This window comes from Hippocampus guttulatus, chromosome 23, assembly GCF_054856545.1.
Source record: "Hippocampus guttulatus isolate MCC_2025c chromosome 23, RoL_Hgut_1.0, whole genome shotgun sequence".
NCBI lineage: Eukaryota > Metazoa > Chordata > Actinopteri > Syngnathiformes > Syngnathidae > Hippocampus > Hippocampus guttulatus.
This window is the reverse complement of record NC_141283.1, coordinates 861,154-880,154: the sequence shown is the minus strand read 5'-3', so window position 1 is coordinate 880,154 and position 19,001 is coordinate 861,154. Positions and strand designations below refer to the sequence as shown.

General features: G+C 45.3%; 1 protein-coding gene across 3 annotated transcripts; it reads left to right on the top strand.

Moving 5' to 3' along the window:
* The first annotated feature begins 1,779 nt into the window (after nucleotides 1-1,779).
* Nucleotides 1,780-18,675, top strand: LOC147185589 (fibronectin type III domain-containing protein 1-like). Of its 3 annotated transcripts, XM_086104097.1 has the most exons (20): nucleotides 1,780-1,971; nucleotides 2,587-2,652; nucleotides 3,913-4,164; nucleotides 4,339-4,434; nucleotides 4,508-4,625; nucleotides 4,761-4,948; nucleotides 5,284-5,391; nucleotides 5,618-5,806; nucleotides 5,890-8,208; nucleotides 8,299-8,411; nucleotides 8,507-8,618; nucleotides 8,720-9,064; nucleotides 9,930-10,103; nucleotides 13,182-13,418; nucleotides 14,294-14,402; nucleotides 16,310-16,389; nucleotides 16,576-16,605; nucleotides 16,678-16,839; nucleotides 18,019-18,141; nucleotides 18,221-18,675. In XM_086104097.1, the coding sequence occupies exons 1-20, from the start codon at nucleotides 1,818-1,820 to the stop codon at nucleotides 18,334-18,336; spliced, it is 5,091 nt and encodes a 1,696-aa protein (XP_085960223.1). In that variant the 5' UTR covers nucleotides 1,780-1,817; the 3' UTR covers nucleotides 18,337-18,675. The 3 variants fall into 3 exon arrangements, with proteins under 3 accessions (XP_085960223.1, XP_085960224.1, XP_085960225.1); XM_086104098.1 differs by lacking the exons at nucleotides 1,780-1,971; nucleotides 2,587-2,652 and having other exon boundaries at nucleotides 4,089-4,164; nucleotides 4,371-4,434; XM_086104099.1 differs by lacking the exons at nucleotides 1,780-1,971; nucleotides 2,587-2,652; nucleotides 3,913-4,164; ... (3 more) ...; nucleotides 5,284-5,391; nucleotides 5,618-5,806 and having other exon boundaries at nucleotides 8,065-8,221.
* The last annotated feature ends 326 nt before the right edge of the window (nucleotides 18,676-19,001 follow it).

Genomic DNA, 19,001 nt, shown 5'->3' with positions numbered 1-19,001 from the left:
ATTTTATTTAGTTTTTGTTTTTTTGTAATTCCGACTTTACGTATCGTTATGAAATTCTGAACTTACTGACAGAACATTTTGGGTTCTATTTTTCAAGACCGGTGTAAAACTTGCGCAGTGCGTGCCATACCTCTGTGCAGAGCTGCGTTAGAACCGGTGTCAGTCATTTCCCAGACAAGTGCAGGCCGGCATGGCGGGCAGTGCCGCTGTGGGTGTGGTTACATCCTACTTGAATCATGGTCAATCAAAGTGGCTCCTTTCATTTCCTTCAAATGTGACGGGCTTGCCGTGCCCTACAGCGTCAATGTGGCTGGAAGCACATCCAGTGAAGTGTGCCCCCCGCAGCTCTGAAAAAGGAGCACCATAGTCATGCATTAATACTTTACGAACATTTTTAATACATTCTGTGCCGGTGTTCATACGGAAACCTGGAGGGGCAGCCATTTATCTTCGTCATCAAGCGCTTGGAGATGGAGGCTAGCGCCAAAGCAGAGAGCGTTCATTCGGGGTCAGGTGTGAGGGAGGACTGACAGGTGCGGCGAGGAATTCTGGAGCCTATGGCGTGTTACGGCACAGATGAAGCTAAATGGAAGAAAAAAAAATAGCATTGGAATGGTGACGGCATCTGCATATTATGGGGGAGTTTTCTGTATTCTTGCCAAATATCCACATAAGGGAGCAGACAATTTACAGAATCAGAATCATCTTTATTGGCCAAGTATGTAGAACACACAAGGAATTTGTCTCCGGTATAACACGCTGCATTAGTATCATCGTAAACAACAAATCATTGAACCATTTTAGAGTAACCAGTAGCAGTATTTGTAGTACAAGAAGAGTGACTACGTCAGTGACTGTTTAAGGAGTTAATGGCTAGAGGGAAGAAGCTGTTTAAGTGTCTACTGGATTTGGTGCGCATGGATCTGTAGCGTCTGCCTGAGGGGAGTAGCTGGAAAAGGTGGTGGGCAGGGTGCGGGGGATCCAGGAGGATTTTCCGTGCCCTTGTCTTGATTCTTGCAGTGTGCAAGTCCTCAAGAGTGGGTAGGGCGGTGCCAACGATTTTTTCCGCCGTCCTAACCGTCCGTTGAAGTCGGATTTTGTCCTTTTTTGTGGCGGCCCCAAACCAAACCGTGATGGAAGAACACAGGATTGATTCGATGACTGCCGTGTAGAACTGTCGTAGCACCTCCTGTGGCAGGCCATGCTTCCTCAGCAGCCTCAGGAAGTACATCCTCTGCCGGGCCCTTTTCAGGATGGAGATGGTGTTGACTTCCCACTTCATGTCCTGGGAGACTGTGATTCCCAGGAACTTGAAGGTCTCGACGGTTGACACAGGGCAGTTGGATAGTGTGAGGGGCAACTGTGGAGAAGAATGTTTCCTGAAGTCCACGATCATCTCTACAGTCTTGAGTGTGTTCAGCCCGAGGTTGTGTCGGCTGCACCAGGCGGACGGACTGTAACCTTTTGTGGCTCACGGGTGGGCCTCGGTCGCAATGGGAATTTAAGATCGGTTATGGCCATCGGGGGGTGCAGTTAATGGGTCAGCGTTTGGGATTTTCGTAGCAAGACGAGAGGGGCTTCTTATAAAAGCATCACCACGGTGTTTTCAAAGCCTTTGACATGACTGCTTTGACCTCAGGGGGTGGGGTCTTTCTTGTACAAATGCGTACTCAACTCAACTACTGGGTGCGCGTCTGAGACATCTGCCTACACGATGAACAGGGGTTAACTAAGTGTTTACATTAAAAACGGCCGCACGCGTGATTTGCATTGCAGCGGAAAAGCCCTTGCGGACACATCATGGGAAAGCAACTTCAATGGTGAAGAGCCTGAGGGAGAGCTGGGAGCCTTCAATCCATCTGGACGGAAGACCAGTGGAGCGTTTTGGGGCCGGCAGCAACAGGCCATTGAGGACTCATCGCTACACCAGAGTGGGCAAGGAAAGTCGCTCTCCTTTAGTGGAGGATGTAGGTAAGACCTTCGAAATGACAAATATGATGAGTTGACAGTGTGGCTTGCTTTTGTCATTTTTCCGTTTTCTTGCATTTTTGATGCAAGGGCCAGCCATTGTCTTGCTAGTTGAGATCAATTGCATGAAAAAAAAGGAATGCGATAAAAAGAAAAAAAAAGGGGTAAACTTGTGACATTAATGGGATAATGTAGTGATATGTGGTGGGGGGGGAAAAAAAACTTCCACCCAAAAACGTCCTTGCAGACTGTGCGGTATTTCCTCAGCGGCGTCGTAAATTACACACACCGCTCGCCTTTTGCTTCATAAAATGTGTCTAGCCAGCTACTGTTGGAAGAATCAAAGGCAGACTTGCTTTGACTTATCTGGAGCAAGTCAGCAGGAGCAGAAGTGGGGGGGGGGGGGGGGGATAATTTAAAAAGTAAAAAAGGGAAAGTTGTGTTGAGTTCTTGGAAGAAGCTGCTTGTTCACTAAAAAGTTAACTGACGCCATTCCAGAAGATGATAGGTTGTACAGAAAAAAAAAACGGTTGGTCTGTGAATAGCAAAGCATTAATAATAGTTCACTGGACATAATTTTCCAAATATATACTGTACATATATTTTTTTTATTTTTAGATGAATGGGTAAAGCTTGATGGCTTTGCTGTGCTGAGCAGCGCACCTGTCAGCAACACGTCAACAGGTAACACCTGCCTGCCAAGCAGCCTTAATATGTCAAAGTATTTTTTTAAGTAGTCGGAGGGGGCGGGGGGAGAATATAACCTGTCTTCAATCATGGTGGCGGCACTAAAAAAATATCACAGACACTCATCACTGGACAATTAGTGTCTGAAGGGGTGGGGCGTCAAGTCACTTCCCCTACAGTGTTCCCCGGCACGTCGCCATCGACCTGCATGACTTTCCACATCCGCTCATTCCTTGACCCACCCCAGCTTTCACCCTTCCCCGCCCTCCTTCACCTTCAGAGAGCTCATTCATCTGCTTCTCTGTCTCCTTCACCACTGGAACCGCTTCCGTTTCAGGCACCCGCCGAATAATAATAACCACTGTCTTCTTTGATCCGCTTCTCAAGCTCCACTCGAAAGCTTTCTGGAAACGACAGACAGAGCATTGTGGAATCGTTGGTTTTGTGGTGGGCAACCTGTGCCAAACTATGCACTCGGACTGTTTCGCAAGAAGGCTTGGGTGGGCGGGTTGCTTTGTACAAATGTACAAAAGGCTGAGTTTGTCTGATCAAGACCAAATGGGGTTATTTATGCTTCAATTTAAGAAGGAATTTGAGCAGCGCCTGAGGTTTGGATGCTCAAGTACATGATCCAGCTCAGTTACAACCAGAGGAACATGCATGGTAAAGGGCAGTCGTTTCACTTGAGAAAAGGCATCAAAAAAGGTATTCAAATAATTGATTTGGCAAGTTTTCATCTGTGGTACGGAATGTTAAGGATGGAGCCCAACGCACAGAACTCGGTAGTTCACCTGTCCACAGACAATCAAGTGAGGGCCTTGTGACCGTATTTCGTGGCCTCAAAGTTTCAGACGTCATTACAAGTCGACATGCTGATGGCTTTGCTCAACACAAGGGAGATAAGCGAGAGGCCAAGGTGGTCGCAGATTTCAACCGACAGAGCCATTTCTCAAATCGTTGCTGACACCTCCCTTGAAATGCAAGATGGCCCTCCGGTGCTTAAAACAGGCCTCATTGACTTAGTACATTTCTGAACTCAAAGCCAAGCTCAGGCAGGTCAACAGAAAGCAGACAAGCTTGGACAGTTTTTGAGAGACCCCCCCCCCCCCCGCCCTCTCTCTCTTGAACCTTCCAAGCATCTACAAGTGGGCCATGTTCCCTTTTCTGCACCGTGACCTTTAAGTAGTTAAAGTACATGATGTTGACACTTACAGATAACCATCTTCAATGTCACTTTTTTTTTTTGGTCTGTCACAGGCCCAGTCAGGTCAACATATCCTGCAGCCAGAAATCAGACCGCTGTGAAGCGTGCCGCTCGGGTGAACAGAACAACTCACCGCCCAAGTGCTTCTAGACTCAGGACGGACACGAGGAGGGCCCCTCAGTCATCCACTGGTCCCCGGTCGCCTCAGAGGGGCTTCTTCACGAGAACCACTTCACCAGCGCGAAGACACCGACACAACGCCAAGCCGCAGTCTGATCAGAGGAACCGTAACTCGCACAAATTAAGTAAGACCGCCCAGCCGTCACATAGCAGACAAATTATTAGGCTAGGCTTAACTGAGGGATTCAGCTAGATGTAGAATGCAGTGACAGGAGTAGCATGAGTGCATTTTGTTTGCTCAATTTTTAGTGTCATTAGTGTAAACCCTGGTCGTGCCTGGTATCCCTCTCTATTCATAGCATCTGAGTCCGTTCATGTGGTGTCACTGCAGGCACAGAAAGCCCAGGGCCAGAGCGCTCCTGCCAACCACGCGGCAACCAAAACGACTACCCCAGGTATGCTGCGATTGTTTTGAAAACGCCCACGCTATTGATCATTTGAATCCATCTGTTGTAATGTCATAACCAGAGCCACCCGAGTATGAGGCTAAGGACATCAGTGTCAGGGTCATGTCTCCGAAATCAGTCCTCATCTCCTGGGTGGATCCCGCTGTGGAAATGGGGAAGATTGAGTCAAGTGAATTTAGGTAAAAATATATACATACATATACATATACTGTATACGGTATATATATCTCACAAATAAGTAAACATTTTTCAAATGTCCACAGACAGGAAATGAACCCATTTGAACTCAAAGGTCCCCGTTTGTGTCGTTACAGATCCTACACGGTAAGGTACAGGGAGAAGGGTGAGTCGGCACGCTGGGAGTTCAAAGACAGCACCCAGAGGAGAGTGATGGTCGACACCCTGTCTGCTGATAGCATGTATGAATTTGCCGTGAGAATCTCTCAAGGAGAAGACGACGGCAAGTGGAGTGTATCGGTATTTCAGAGGACCCCTGAGTCAGGTAGGATGATGCATGAAAGCTGCTCTTTAAAGCTCGAATTTTTGGACAAAGAAATTTGATTAAAGAGATTTACTTCCGTAAACACCGCACCATAAAAAGATCGGATTGATTGACTACAACGACGGCATATACTTCCTGACTTTCAGCTGAGTTTTCTGTCAAGCTTCATGTGTGATGTAAACGAATGCACAAAACGTATGGCAGCAATATTTGTCTTAGTTTAAGCATCCTAGTCCATTTCTGGTGTCTGGTTTGAAGTGCTTCAAGCAATATTTTCCCACGTCCGTCACCCTGAGACTTTGTATTAACTGATTTGTTCTCTCCTGACTTGCAAGCCCCATCTGGGCCACCGGAGAACTTTGAAGTCAAACCACTACGGGGAAAAGGAACTGCCGTGACAGCCACTTGGGATCCTCCTGAAGAAACCAATGGGAGGATACGAGGTATGAGCAGAATTAGTCATTAACGGAACACCGCTTTCGCAAACTGAATACTTTTAAAATTCCAAGAAGTCAAGTATTTGGCAAACGCTGATGCCCTGCCTGGGAATTCACCCAGGGTCTCAAAAGTGGGAATCTTGTATGAAAACAACTCCTGCAGTGCCAAAGATCTTTGGCTGCTGAGTTCCGGTACCTATCTTCACAAGAGTTGTTTATATTCCACCTCCAGAATACATCCTTTCTTATGCTCCTGCACTGAAACCATTTGGAATGAAGAGCATGACATACCGAGGGAGCACAACCTCGGCAACTATAGACGGTCTAACACCTGGAGATCGGTACATCTTCAAGATCAAAGCCACCAACAGAAGGGGACAGGGACCGCTAAGCAAGGCCTTCAGTGTTGTGATGCCAGGATGTAAGAATAACAGTGTGTACAGTATGTGTGAAAACTGTTAAGGCAGTGAATTTAAGATCATTTGTTTTTTTTTCTACTACCAGCCAGTAGTGCCGTTTCATCGTTCTCAAGAACCAAAGACAGCCAGAGGACTAACTACAAGCCTTCCAAATACGATATTACCAATGACAAATCAGTGCTCCAATCAACGGAGGCACCGGAAGAACCGACCAAACCCACACAGCCACGCAACTCTGCGCCTGTCAGTAAACGGGTGCGCCCACTTTCTCAGACACGGTCTTATCACAGCATCTTGTCTTCAGTAAGAGGTTCAGTAAGGAATGGAGTAAATAGAGGCAGAACCTCAGGGAGAGAGGATGAGGAAGACGAAAGAACACCAACAACCTCCCCTCCAGAAGAAGCTGCAACAACCACGGAGTCTGAACTTGAGACAAAAGAACCACACAATGATGTTTCTCCTGAATCTGAGGATGATATTTACAGTGAAGTGGATGAGCCCCCAACAGAGATGCCCAGCCTCAAAGTTTTTACACTATCCCCAACTAAATCCACATCAGTTTATCCACAGCAAAGAAAACCAATAAAGCTCAGGGTCCATCAAAAAGGTGGAAGGCAGACTTCCTCCTCTTCATCATTATCGTTTCCTCCAAAATCGTCTTCACCTTCTACCACGTCGCTGCGTAATACAGAATCCGAGGACAAAAGAAAAGAGACAGTCTCTACACCCCTGCAGAGCAAAGACATTTCCAAAGAACCGACTATCGTAAATAACAAGCCTACCATTCCAGTTCTAAAAGATAAGACACAGCCTCAGACAGAGCGCACAGCTGCTGGCAAGGAATCTGCATCATTCGGCCGGACCAATGGATCTGGCTTTGGTACAAGAAATGGTTATGGCCGAAGGAACCTGGGAATTCCTTTTCGAGGAAATTCAACCAGAATGATCAACGGGAATAGATTGGGTCTAAGTGCACAGTCACGTTTGCCAAGCAGAACTCAGAATCAGGCCACATCGCAGTCCACCTTACCAGACCAATCTATCAAACAGCAAATATCAAATAGCTTCAACGAAGCGACAGTTGGGTCCACTTCAGATGGAAGGATCGATGGCAAAGCGACATCGGAAACATCGACTTCTGAGAAAACGCAAATCACATCATCCTCCCCATCAAATAGCCCTGTAGCTTCAGATACAAACACCGGAAAGACCAACCCTTACGTGTCAAATGCGGGGTCGCAAAGCTCACATAAGACAGAAACGCCAAAGACATCACCGGAACGTGCCACAACAAATGGGGAATTGCTTCACCAAAGCAATTTTAAAAACACAGAGGCAACCAAAATTGAAGAACCTACTTCAAGCTACAAAGAAGATCCCACAGAAGAGAAAAAGGAAAAGGAGGCAAGTCTCTCTGATAAAACAACTCGTACCAAAATGAGTCCTTCCCTTCTTGAAAGATCTAAGTTCCTGAGCAGGTTGGGTTCAGGAACACGACTGTCATTCTCCAGACAGGGTGGCCGGACTCCTTGGAGCAGAGGCTCATCTTCAACAGGGGCAGGCAGACCCATTCTGCAGGGGATACCCAATAAGGACACCATAGCCACAAGTTCTGTTTCTGTATCGTCAATACAGGAAACTAGTGAAAGTCCAACTGCTACTTCCTCTCATGACTCATCAAAAAATAATGAGATGGGTGTGATTTCTTTCAAACCCTCATTGACTGACAGAAATTCAGAGGATACTAACTCAAGACATCCACCTCCACCTTCATCCTCTTCAAACTCTGACTCTCATCATGCCACAAATGTGAAATCGAGTGACAATGACAATAACCATGATGAGAAGGACGATCCAGAAAACAGTGGGATTAATAAAAATGTTGCAGAAACTACAGTGGACCGAAAGAATCCTGCCATCACATTGACTGAGCCGCACAGAAACGCAGAGGACAATGACAGTGCAGCTACAAGAGACACCCCATCAAGGACTAACTCATCATCCGGGGTCCCGCCAATTTACCGCCGTCTTAATATTGGTATGAATGGAAGGATACGCTCTCCTCATCTGGCAACCAGACAGTTTGGTGGATCCAGGCTTCCCACCAGATCACAATCGGGACACAATTCTAGACTGGGTTCTTCAACAACATCTGATTCATCCTCATCATCTGCCCACTCCTCTTCATCAAATCTACTCAGACCAATATTAACATCAGATCGCAACGCGAGCAGAATCTCTTCAACAAGGACCGGGGGACTCACAGATGGTAGAATCCACTCTATATCAGTGTCGCCATCTTCATCCAGAGAAAGCTCGAGAGGCCAGGGGGGCAGAAGTCGCTTTCCTATCCTGAGAGGCAAAACACCCAACGGAGGAGCTCGTATAGCCGGCAATGGAAATGGTAAAGTCAAATGGTAAAATGCATGAAACGGTATGATACGTCGCACTGCAAGATTTTGAATCCGACAATGACAAATCTTGTATTGTTTAGGTCAAAATGGACAGCCAAATCTGACAGCAAGAAATAAAGAGTCCTCAGACACTCATGGAATGAGCAAGGCGGTTGGTCAAAGGCTTATTACCGGACCTGACGGAAACAAATGGGTAAAATTCTCTGAAATGAGAAGATCTGAATGAGTACGGTGATGAAAGACTAACATGTGTTGGTCGAGTCAATCATTTACATTTCGGTTATTAAGTTGGTAGATTTGGAGTTGGGGATTCTTATGAACCAGGATGGAAAAGTCCTCCAGGATTCCCAGGGCCAACCAAAGAGAGTAGTGCTTGGCCAGGACGGACGCACTATTTTTGGTAACTTATTCTCAGTTGAAAAATTTGTTCCAGTCGTGGTTTTAGAACGCAATTGTAAGTTCCGTTGAGAATAACTCGCTTACTTGCATTGTGATCACCAGACCATCTGGGAAGCCCCCTGCTGAACCAGGATGGAATGGCTTTGTTTGGTCATGGCCGAGATAGTCGCCCAGTGGTCAACCCCAAAGAGAAGATCCTTATGGTTGGAGGAAAACCGCTGCTTGGCTTGGATCTGTCTCACCTCAGGACAACCACCACCACCACCACCACCACCACAACCAGAGCTCCGACCACTACCCCAGAACCAACCACTGCAGAATGGACTACGGAGGAGTCCACCACTGAACAACCATACCCGACTTGTCCACCAGGAACCTTCTCCAAAATAGATGATTATGGAGATCCGGTGCTTGACTCAGATGGAATACTCGACTGTTTCTCAGAAGGTGAGTATGGTAAACACCTACCTACCAATTAGATCCAAGCCTAACAAGATTATGCTAATGATCTCATTGTTGCATTCTTGCCGGTTATCTTACATTTCCTGTCTCTTTGCTCTTATATTGCTTCTCTTTTCTTGCATTTGATTAAGTTGGTTTTGGGTTAGGTTTTGGGGATTTGTGTGGATGAACTGAGCCATACACAAGTTGTTTTGGCCTCTGTGAACTTTGCTGTGTCACACTTTGACGGCAGGTGTTTGGCCATCTTAAGGGCTATGTTGCACATGGGCGGCATTTTTTGGTTTGACTGATAACAGTGTGGGCTACAGGGACACTGCGCAATTTGACAACTGCTGCGCTTGTATTGACAGTGACGCAATGCCAAAATTTCCTGGTACTGCATGACCAGAAGGAATGGAGGAGGAAAGAGCTAATTCAAACCTGTTGAAGCACTCACCCTCCTCCCTTCACACCCACACAAACATTTTTCATCCTAAAATTTTTGTTGTTTAGTCCCTCATTCTCTCTCTCTCTCTCACACACACACACACACACACACACACACACACACACACACACACACACACACACACACACACACACACACACACACACACACACACGCACGCACGCACACGCACACACGCAGAAAATGTGGGCAGAGAAACCATTCCGCATGAATAATGCTTGTTTTGGTTAAAGAAAATGGTGTCTGTTGAAAATAATCTCATACAGCTGCCTGCTAATGACTCCACTGTGTTTGATATACTTCACGGTGGACGTTACATAGGATTCATGATCCAGCGGGGTGTTGGGTTTAGTACAATTCTTTCCCAGTTTGACAAATGCTGATCAACACCGTTGTTGCTAGATGAGCTTTTGCTCCAGACGACCCTGCCTCCGGCTACCACGACAACACCGCCAACAACCACCATGACCACCACCACTACCACCACCACAACAGAGATGCCCACTCCAAACACCAGATCATCCGGCCGAGGTCCTTTATCAGAATTTGACGATAGTGGGAAGAGGCGATTTACAGGTAAATGTCTCCTATCCAAACGCTGAAGTTGATGTTGTCCCTGCTAAATAAGACTAGCGTGGATGATTCTCACTGCTAAAAGGTACTATTTGCACAATGTGGTCAACTCGGTTTTCAAGAGTGGAGAGACAATACAATACGCTTTGGTAAACTAAGTGCTAGTTGGTTGAGAAGACTAAAAAGCATTGCGGTGTCATTCTTGCTTTTGAGAAAACACTAAAAATGGGGTAATTCAACACACATGCTAATGATAGCTCAACGTGTTGCTGTACTATAGTTCTGGACACTGCAGCAGAATATACCAAAGTCTCCCGCTTGAGTCTGTTCTCGGATAAAAGCCATTGCCCTATTTCCTAGTACAAACCCAAAAGTTCTCAATGATTGATTTGTGAATGATCAGTAACACTCGGCTTCTCATGAGCAAAGAGAGCGAGCCCCGTTGCAAACCGAAAAAAAAAATAAAATAGTTGACACCTCACGAAATGTTTAGAATTGTTCGTGTTAATCCTTTTTTTGACTCCTCTTACATGTTTGCCTGCTCACTTAAATAAGTTTTCCCAACTTATTGAAAAATCACACAGAAAACTATTTTGGTACACATGAAAACAACACTAACTGGACTCCACTTAACTGGAAACCACATCAAGCTCCATGTCTCTTTTTAAAGTTTAAGTTAAGGTGATTTTTATCGACATGAAGCCGTAAAACCCCTCATGAATTATTTCTCATTGAGCAGCAATATTGCCTCAGCAGTAAACGTGGTTAGAAATGCAAAGAGAGTATATGTCGCAGTCTATGAGTGGCAAAGGAAACCGAAACCCTTTCATGATCCGGACCAAAACACGGATTAACGATTCATGCAAACACAATAAAATCCAGCCAGTTGAATGTTGATCCAAATAACATAAGCCGCCTTTATGCCTGTTGGAGCAATCAAAACATGAAAACTGTGTTGGCATAAGCGTTCTTAATCTGCCGAGACAAGAGACCTTAATCGCAACGACACTGATCTGAACTAATAAACCTTTTTGTTATTTCCTGTTGTGTTCTCCCTTTGTGTTCCCCTAACTTATTTTTAAGAAGCTTTTAAGAAAATGGAAGACTTTTCGGTGCGGAAAATACGGTATATTTGGAGACTGCGAGCGACTTCTGGAAAAGCGACTCATATGTGGCGCTACTTATTTGGAATCCCGCTTCCCAAATAGCTTAGATCAAATGACCTCCTATCTTGCTCTTCTTAACAGTGCTATTTATCGATGAGCGAAGACTGATCAGGTCAAAATATTTCTAGATGATTTAAGTGGAGGAAATGTCCGTCCATTACCCGAAGTAGTTTTCAGTAAGTGGTTTCCAGTTACGAGTTGGATGGGGTTTCACCTCAACGGGAGGCAAACTGTCAGTCCAAATAAAGCGAAGCGCAGATTAAGTCTTGTTCCAATCTTGAATTTGGAAGTACTAAATGGAGGACGCCGAATAAATGTAAGAATTAAAAAGCGTTGCAGTGGGCGCCAAGAAAATCTGACTTTGAGGTCCTTTGAGGGGCGGGACCTCAAAAAATAACAATGGACTCTTCACTAGATTGATCAGAAGGTTGTTGGAGTGACTGGCGATGGAAATGTGAGCAACACGAGCGACGATCTACTATGTTTCATGCAACGATTCGATTTGCTTTTATCAGCCCGATCCCCAGCGGGACTCACGACTGGGCTCTCATTTGCGCCAAAATCAACATTTGTTCATTTGGACAGTTTATTTTAGTCAGCAATGTCCCTTCACATGGCGCCATCTGAAAGTCGTTATTTTCCCTTAAGTGCGGCGATAAAAAACAAAAAACAAAACAACGGGCAATGAACCGAGGAAAACTGTACAACTAATAAAACAAGTCACATTTGTTTTCTTAAGCTGACTTGATCTTGAGTTGCTCTTTCTGTCTCGACATGCTTTAAGTGAATCTATGAGCAAGCAAACATGAATCAAAAAGTCTTCAGTGAACCAAAAAAAAAACTTGACAATAACTTCCACGTAGACAGAGTGAATTGTGTTGGATGAGCCTGATAGCAGCCTGACTAGACATCTTTTATGTGAATTCTGCCTCAAGTTTCCCAGCAAATATTTCATCCGCGTTGGAAACTCACTTGCCAGATATGTCTTGATGATTGAATTACAAGTGGAGGACGCGGAGTCTCGAAAGGGAGGGTCTTTCATGATACGGAGCAAACAATTTTGGCAAGAATTTTGCAAGTTTTCATACAAAAAAAAAAAGATTGAAATTAGTATTATTGTAATCAGAAAACTCCGGCTATTTCACTCATTTGAGTCACCTTCCGATTTCTAAAAACGCCTTTTGAACAATACACAGCACTTGTTTGGGCCCGCTTTTGTTCTCCAAGGCACAACACTTGGTGACGTGCCCTCCAAGATTCACAATGAAAACCCTCGGTATGAGGAAAGACTGTTTATGGTTCGAAAAGGCACACGAATGGGAAGATTGGACCCCAAAAGGTGCACCTTTTGTTTTTTTTCTGTGCAGTGTACAACACATCGTCCCGCGTTTAAATGCGATATATCGCATGTCAATAATCACAGATGACGTAGGACAATGTTTGGACATGCAATCCGGGAGTCGTTTGATCCTCCATGCACAGACAGTGGGAGCTGACGGACTGTGGAATGTCAAGACTGACACGTGGAAGACTCTCGGCCTGTAGCGAGGCCCAATCATCTGCAGAGTTGGGAGCCAGTCCAGGCTCCTGTGGTTCCCTCCAAATCCCAGTTCAACTCGGAATTCACAGCTGTAGGTCCAGCTGGCCTTCCCCGAAACTCCGAAAACAAAAGAGGCAAAGGAGGAGAGAACGGAAGGACTTGTTTCGGATCACATAAGTCAAAAATCAAGAGTCAAGAATGTAATTTCAATAGGAATGAATAGGAGCTTTTTCCAAGGTCGTATGAAAAGGAAAAGCCATTCCATTTGTTTTGAAAGGTGAACATCAGTCGAGGCCATTTTCCCGCCAGAAGCCGTTGAGGATTTTGCATGAATGGCCAGACTGAATTTCATTCTTGTCTTCTTCTTGCCACCAGCACCATATGTGAACTACATCCAAAAAGACCCGGGAGCTCCATGCTCCCTGACGGAGGCGCTGGAGTACCTTCAAGTTGACATCCTGGAAGATCTGATCAAGAACGACACTCGCGCCTCCAATCAGAAGCAGCCTCCCAAAAATAAACCCCATAATCTCACCGTGGTTGCCATGGAGGGATGCCATTCGTTTATCATCCTGGACTGGGGCCGGCCACTGAAGGACGATATGGTTTCAGGTAAAAAAAAGACAATATTTCTCCAGGCAGCACCACTGAGTGGTCGCTACGATCGCATAAATGTAATCATCTCGTCCATTTCTTTGGTTTCTCAGGGGAACCCAAAAGTCTGACGTACGAAGGCTAAAAATAAAGATTGAAGATCAGGACCTTTTGGGTGCAAAATGTTGGCCGATCTGAGGCGGCTTTTAAAGGGATGCAGAGTGTTTTATTTGGCAGACACACACAAGCCCCTTTCTTGTGTTGTGGGATGGGCCGTCTTCTGATGTGTAAAACAGATAGGGGGTCTCCAGTGCGACGTTTTGGTGGTGGGGGTTGCATTTTGTATTTTCTTTTCAGCCGCCAACTGTTTCCTTCCTGCTGGTGTGAACGATTTACTTTAAAACCACACTTGGTTGGCCAACAAATGAACGTTGTTATCTTGGCCCTAAAGACCAAAGGTCAAATGCTGATCTTGATTTCTATGGGGGGGATGGGGGGGGGGGGGGGGGGAGAGAAATCCTTAAGCCCCAACCTGGTACAGGATTTAGGTGGGTGTGGGAGGAATGAATTTCATTTGGAATGTTCCATTCATAGCTGAAGTAGGGGATGCCATACGGCGTTTGAATATAGCTAAAGAGGGAATTTCTCCAGGGCGGACGACCTAACGGGTCACGTACCGGATTTGAGTGTCGACTGCATGACTGCATGAGCGACAAGAATGAGAAAACAGACATTGGCTGGAGAAGAGCAAACACCTCCCCGCTCCACAAAAAAATAATAAAATTGCAATCGTAGACGACCAAAATGCATCATGGTTTAAAAATAATCGCCAATTTAAAAAATATTATAGGTGGATAATACACAGTGGGTTTTTTTTTTGGTGTGTTTTCCAGGATACATGGTGTACAGCGCTTCATACGATGACGTGCTCAACAACAGATGGTCCTCGAGGGTATCGAGTGGGACTCATCTGGCTGTGGAGAATCTTAAACCCAACTCCAGGTAACATTTAATACAAATCGAAAAACTCAACGGAAATGAAATTAGACATGGGCAGAATTCTTACATTTGCGTCAAATGTCCTTTTTATTAGATTTTTAATGCACTTTTCATCTATTAACGCCACCACACTTGGGAATATACATTTGTTAGAATAATGGAAAGATGGATGGATGATACTACCAGTAAATCGGTTTTGAGGAGAGTCTTCGCCTTGTGTGATAAAAAATGAATGACGTCTTGTTTTGAAACCAAGACAATAGCTTGTCTGGATTGATTTATTCTTTGCATCTCTGCAAAAATTCATGACTCGTGTGCTATGGTATGAGGTGGCTGAAGCCTCTGGTTCTGGTTCAAAACTGCGCCAGTGTTTATTTCTGTTTGTGGGAATGTTCGACCACGATCCTGCCATTACAAAACCCGCAAAATATGACCGGATCTGTTTGCGTTTTCATTTATGGGATGCTTTTTTTGTTGGCCAGCTGTTACATCCAACCAGATTGATGAGTACGCCAAGCACACTGAGTCAGATGCTTGGACGATCACAAAGCTTGTCAATTTTGGACAGCAAGTGGAGAAAAATGCTTTCGATATTCGCCACCAACATGTCATCTGCTGATTAAATCAATTTCCGCAACGGTAAAAAGGGTAAATGAGCACGTTTTTTTTTTTTGAAACACCCCACCACCTCCGAAAAAACACCTGCCGCACAACAGCAACAATGGAGCTGTGTGTTTCAGCCTCAAGTTTTCCAAGAGTTTGGAGAGCTCCTCCCTAGCAACTCGTGTGTGTCCAAACTGGCACGTCTGTCTTGGTTACTGTTATTCATGGGACCACTGGTGCGGTACACTGTTGGCATTTCCTTACGCTCGAGGCTCTTTCTGCTTGCCAGATACACACACGCCGTATGTGGACATATTTCCAGCAGGTATTGTGGTAAAATACTTTGCAAATAATTGCGTCCCCGAAAGAAATTGCATGCGCATTCTGGAATAGCAACCGTTTGGTCAGAACTGGGTCATTTAAAGAAGAATATTGGAACTGAAGGCTTTTCATTAACTCAATGTAAGTACTTGTTACAGTTCACACCACTGGTCCGAATGGATTCAAATGAGGTGAAACAGAAATCGGTTGAATCCCCATGACGTGTGCGCACTCACAGCGTACAATGGGGCGCTCTAGTGCGGAAAATACGGTATTCCCTTTGTTTTATTTATTCCGCTTCAATTTCTTCACTCCCCCCCCCCCCCCCCCCGCACCCGCTTCAATTTTAGTTTTTCATGACATCACCACTTTCTGCATCTGATTTTCTTTCCTCTCCCGACTCACTCGCTCCGGTGCTCCGCACTGTGCTGTATATTTCGGTCACTGTTGTTATGTGGCTCTGGTGATTGGATCCAGGCCTGGCGGTGCAGGCTTTTGGCTGCAAAAAAAAAAAATGAGAGGGCCGCTAACTTTGCACACCATGACCTCGCGTGTATGGACTCCTGCGCAAAAAAAGTTGAGACTTCCAGTAAGTTTTTCAACACGCCGGGGGCAAAGTGAGCTAACCCCACATCTCTGTTTTGACAAGCGCGCAGTGAAGCAAGTCCTGTTTTGAGGTCGAGTTGCCTTCACTATTCACCATCCCCGCGCTTCACATTTTCCACATGCTTGTCTCTTTCGTTCTTATCCTCCGCTGCTATCGCCTAATCGCCACTTTGTCCCTTCAGCACATTTCCTTCACCCTCCCTTCAAAGCGAGCCAAATATCCGCTCCGCTGTGGATCCCGAGGAATAGGAAACAGACCTCGGGTCCTGAATCGGGCTGACCAAAGTCATCTGCTACAGTCGTTAGCGTTTTCCTCACTTTTGCAGAGCCACAGCAGAATGACGCGAAAGCCCTCATGAGTCGGCTCTATTTTCTTTCAGGTACTACTTCAAAGTCCAGGCCAAGAATGTGTTTGGGTTGGGACCGGTCAGCGAGACGCTCACCTATGTCACAGAATCAGGTGAACAGTGAAAACTGCTTGGACGTGAAGTAGTTTCGTTTTTCCAAGCATGAAAATGTCATGATGGGTTATTTAGTTTGCCACATAAAAATCAGCTTTCGTCAATGAGGCGGTCGCAGGCTACCTACCACGTGTTTATCTCTCAGGTGAGAGCATTAACATTGTCCTCCGTGTTGTTTCTTTTAGATGACCCTCTTCTCATCGACAGACCGCCTGGTAAGTCGATACAGTGCTTTGACTCGTATGTGTTCTATTCAATCTCTTTGATCTCCTATTCTCGTGTCTCAGGGGGAGAGCCAATTTGGATCCCCTTCAGCTTCCGCTACAACTCGGCCCACAGCTCGTGTAAAGGCAGCCAGTATGTCAAGCGCACGTGGTACAGGAAGTTTGTGGGCGTGGTTTTGTGCAACTCTCTGCGATACAAGATCTTCATGGGAGACGGTCTGAGAGGTAGGACGGAACCCACAACAAAGACTCTAATCCAGGGGTGTCAAACTCATTTCACATCGTGGGCCACATACGGCCTCGGTAGATGTCAAGTGGGCCGGACCATTAAAATTATACCATACTTTGCTATAAATAACCAAAATAATATGTCTTTCCTTTGTTTTGGTCTAAAGAAGCACAAGAACATTAGGAAAATGTTGAAATTTAATGAACATATCTTTTACAAAACATTTCATGAAGCACCTTACATTTCCTTCGACAAATGTGCAATTTACTTCCATCATTCACATATATGCATTGCAAGTGATCCCACTGATTGGACAAACTTTAACAAGTAATTGGTATTGAAAAATAGAGTAATGCACTCTAAGATTAAACGAGATTTATGAAGAAAGGAAGTTTTAAACCATTTACACGTGCATATAAAATCTAAATGTAATCCCTGCCTACACCTTACAAACTAAGGAGAGTGCTATTAAATGTGCAAATGTGAGAGTGCTATTGATAGCGTCTGCTGTGTCTGGTTTGTCTCAGTGACGGACTCAGGCTGCTGTTGTCTTCTAATCTGATCAAAACAGTGTGTCCCCTAGCGGATACTCCATGAATTGCACCTTATTAAAAATATTAATTCCGTGTCTTTTATGCATTTTTTTTCACTTTTAAGTTATCCTGCGGGCCTGATTGAACCTCCTTGCGGGCCAGTTCCGGCCCGCGGGCCATATGTTTGACACCACTGCTAATCTATCCAAGCGACCTACCAGCTAGGTTACTTTTGCGGAATGTAAATGCTCTATTTACAAGTGGGTCGAGTTGCCCATGACGCATTTCAGATGTTATTGGTCGTGTTAAGAACCAAGCCCCAAGCACCGTGCAAATTATCTGTCAAAACAATAAAACAATAGACACTAAAAGTAAGATCGTTTCGCCTCATCCAATTTTGAGAGGAAGTTTGGTTTCTCATCTGTAGCGCAGGGAAATGATGGACAGAAAGGGAACAACAGACTCACCAGATGCTCAAATCATAACCAGACTTGGTCAATAACTAAACAAGGAAGACATCACAAGCAAGAGACGGTTCAGGGAAACAACATAACTTGAAGCGAGCGGAAATCCAATGAACCCTTTTGTGCACCAACCGCTGTCCCTCAAAACGTGACCACTATGCCGTTTGCTCTCCTGCAGAGCCCTTCTACAGTATAGGAGACACGGTGGGACAAGGAGAGGATCATTGTCAGTTTGTGGACTCCCACAGGGACGGCAGGACTGGGCCCGCCTATCTCTCGCTTACTCTGCCTTCGGCTCAAGGTAAACATGACACCCCGGCTTGATCGGAACGATCAAACTTGATCAAAGACGCGTCCCTGATTCCATCTTTCCTTTCCAGGATATTATCGCGCCTACAGACAGGAGCCTGTCACGTTCGGAGTGATTGGGAGACGAACATCCCATCCTTTCGTGGGCTGGTATGAATGCGGGGTGCCCATCCCTGGAAAGTGGTAACACGAGGGAGGATGGAGGGCACTGTGACCGAGGGCAACTTTCCAGTCGCCCCGTCTATCACACAATTTTTTTTTTTAAAACAAGAGACTTTTGCTTGCCGCAACTAAAAGACACCACTTTGATTACACGAAATGAACCGAATGCTTTTATGCAAGACAATGTATTGATGCTATGTACTTTTTTTTTTTTTTTTTGGTTACATAAAGCAGTCTGTATATGAGGGAAGAAAAGGCATGCGTGTTCCTACTTTGTAAAATTCTTGGCAACCAAGCAGCAGGTCCATTTACAATGTTATTTATCTCATCCGAGCAACATTCAATAAGAGGGAACCAACTTGTGTATGGCTGTTGATTTTGTCGGCTGAAAATCCACACGCGGTTTCTTGGCTTCCGACAGCCACTCTTTTTCTTTATATTTTACCCCTGTAGGCATTCTTGAAAACATTACCGCCTATGGGGTTTTTTTTTTTCCAAATGGAGGCAGATGAAGTAGAGCGCAGAACAACCGCTGGGAGGCTGAATTGAAGGTGACTTTGGAAACCGAATGATCTCATCATCTGCGACACATTTTAATACTCAATCAGAGCTTGATCACGTTTTTTTGGGGGGGGGGGATAATAGTAGACATGGGAATAGACAGCGCCACATGTTTTGGTTTCTTTGAAA